General features: G+C 36.4%; 1 protein-coding gene across 1 annotated transcript in view; it reads left to right on the top strand.

Annotated features, from left to right (window-relative positions):
• The first annotated feature begins 323 nt into the window (after nt 1–323).
• LOC134204351 (cytochrome P450 4c21-like) overlaps nt 324–2,756 on the top strand; it is a 3,286-nt gene continuing 853 nt past the window's right edge. The window contains exons 1-4 of the mRNA XM_062679176.1: nt 324–771; nt 829–1,081; nt 2,420–2,546; nt 2,606–2,754. Of these exons, the coding sequence (XP_062535160.1) occupies nt 420–771; nt 829–1,081; nt 2,420–2,546; nt 2,606–2,754 (881 nt within the window). The 5' untranslated portion in view covers nt 324–419. The remainder of the gene's footprint in view (nt 772–828; nt 1,082–2,419; nt 2,547–2,605; nt 2,755–2,756) is intronic.

Genomic DNA, 2,756 nt, shown 5'->3' on the forward strand with positions numbered 1-2,756 from the left:
AAATTGGACATTTTGCAATGTGTTCTTTTTTTTTAATAGAGTGTCAACTATTTTTATGGACACGTCTAGTCCCATTTCCTTCAATACTTTTTCTTTGATACACAGAGGCGATCACGGGAAGCATATTGACTATTTCACTGGATGTATAATTAAAGGCAAATGGTCAATTAGAGATAATCTCACAACACAATCTGTATGAACTCCTTACGTCTTTCCGTCTATGAATCTCTTTTAACAAGGAAATGGTTCATAGAAGCAAGCACTTTTTGCTGTTGGATCAAGTTTATAATCACAATGGACACCTATATAATTAGGGTTTTCTCTATTGTACACGACAAAGTAATTTGTATACCAGCTAGATTGTACACCTAGGTCAGTCGTAGTGCGACAGTTAATCCGGAAAGTGCAATTTCTTTGAAATGTTGTTCACAATTTTAGCTATCGGTGCAGTTCTATGCCTCGCTAGTGTCTGGTCCCTGGTTCAGAAGCGGAGCAGTTTTGCGAAAAGCATTTCCGTGGCTGAACCGTGGTACCCGTTAGTTGGAAATGGTCTGCTGTTTGTCGGAAAGGACGATACTGTTAAATTTCACAATATGAAAAACATGTTCGACAGAAGCAATAAACTGTTTCGGTTTTATTTGGGACCGAAAATGTTGTTTGGCACAAGTGATCCGGACATGGCCCAGCAAATCCTTACCGACCCCAATTGCATGGATAAACCATATTTGTACGACTACTTTATGCTGGGCCAAGGAGTTTTTGGAGCAAAAAGTATGGATTTTTCATACATAATGTGGCTTGTAAATAATTTTATATTTTTTTGTGCAGCGAAAGTTTGGCGCGGTCAGCGAAAAGCCTTGAATCCAGCATTTAACACAAAAATCTTGGAGAGTTTTATGACAATATTCGGCGACATAACCAGGAGTATGATACAACGATTGGAGACAATTGCAAAAGGGGAAACGATCAACTTTATGGAACATGTTTCGAGGTGTACGCTGGAGATGGTTTGCGCAACAACGCTGGGGTTTAATGCAACAAAGCTCAACGAAATTGAAAAATTGGGCTATTATATTGAACGGTAAATTATAATAGGTATAGTAAAAGCGAACTGGACGCATACATATTTTAGCACTATGGTCCTTTTTTAACTTGTCGAGTCAAGTACGAGACATTGAAGACGGCCTTACTGTTGAGGTCGAAATACGTATCTATCAAAGGTACAATAAAGTTATGGAATTTAAACGAAAAGTACAAACTTGTCTTAAGACAAGAGAACACATTCCACTAAAAGCTTAAAATAATTTTCTTATTACTATGTTCCTACCAGTGCGGTAATATTAGTTTTGACAAAAAACCTGATTAATCTACCTATAGGCGTTGGTGCCTTTCTTGTGCAATAAATATAAATTGAACCTGTTGCGAGTAAGTTCCAAAAAAGGGCGTCTACAAAATTTATACACACACGTACATACATACTGACATCACCTCAGTTCGTCGAGCTGAGAAAGACGCCCCAAAAATTCGTTTTTGGGGCGTCTTTCGGAACAATTTTGTTGTACGAGAAAGGCAAAACATTTTATTTATGATTCAGTTCAGACGCAATATTAGCTTCAGCTTATCTTTGCTTATAGCCCATTCAGAAGATGCAGAATACGAGCATATACGAAGTATTGACATGATAAATGACAAAAAGGAATTAAATAAAAATAAGATGAGTGAACTTTGACATCAAGATAAATACTCTTTATCATGTCAAATACCGTAATCGTAAAATATCGTAATCTGAAAAGGCTATTAGACTGACTGGTTGCTACTCCGTTATTGATCAGAGCTAGGATACGTCAATAGAGGTTTCTCATGGTAAACAAATATCTATCAGCAATATCAGATATCTATCTGGAGACCCAACATAATTTTGCTTAAAATGCTTTAAAAATTTGATTTATTTAAAGAAATATGATTTGATCAGTGTTCCATAATTGTGACCATGATAATATTGTCCCATAGTTATGGAACGGTTTAGTCGATGAAAAGCAATAATTGTAATTTAGTTTTATATTGCAGCAAATGCATTGGCAGAATAATTGAATTAACTAATATTTGCATTGGAACATCGTTGTTTACGTTCGCCGCCATCTTGGATACAAAGTGTTCCATAATATGGTTAGTCGCCATCGATCTGTCGTGGTATTTTCTTATAATCAAACCTATATAAGATTGGTTATTACATAGCAGGTGGAAAACTTAGAGCCTAACGATGGTATTCATGTATTAGTACATATCTTCAATTGGTTGATTTTGTGGCGTTAAAGATGTAATTGATTGTTGAGAAAGTCAAGTGTTCATTATAACTGTGGAATTGTCCAGAAAAAAATATTGAAAAAAAAACGATTGTATATTGAAACAATAATTCCAGGAATTTTGACTTAGCAGCAAGGCGTATGCTTAACTTTCACCTCCAGCTGGATTGTATTTATCGTTGGTCAAAGGATTATCGTGACGAACGAGCTCTTCGTGGACACTTAGAGAGTTATGGAATGCAGGTATTCCAAATTTCGCTGAACATATATTGCCAGTTTCAAAACCATGATGTACATTCCAGATTTATGACGATGCCAATGATCGATACGCTAAGGGTTTATTTCAAAGCGATACCACTGAGCTTGATGAGAACGAAGGTTTCCGGAAACCACAAATTTTTGTCAACCAGCTATTCGCGAGTACCAGCAGAAAGTTCGAGCGTGATGATCGGT

Source organism: Armigeres subalbatus, unplaced genomic scaffold (genome assembly GCF_024139115.2).
Source record: "Armigeres subalbatus isolate Guangzhou_Male unplaced genomic scaffold, GZ_Asu_2 Contig527, whole genome shotgun sequence".
Classification (NCBI taxonomy): Eukaryota; Metazoa; Arthropoda; class Insecta; order Diptera; family Culicidae; genus Armigeres; species Armigeres subalbatus.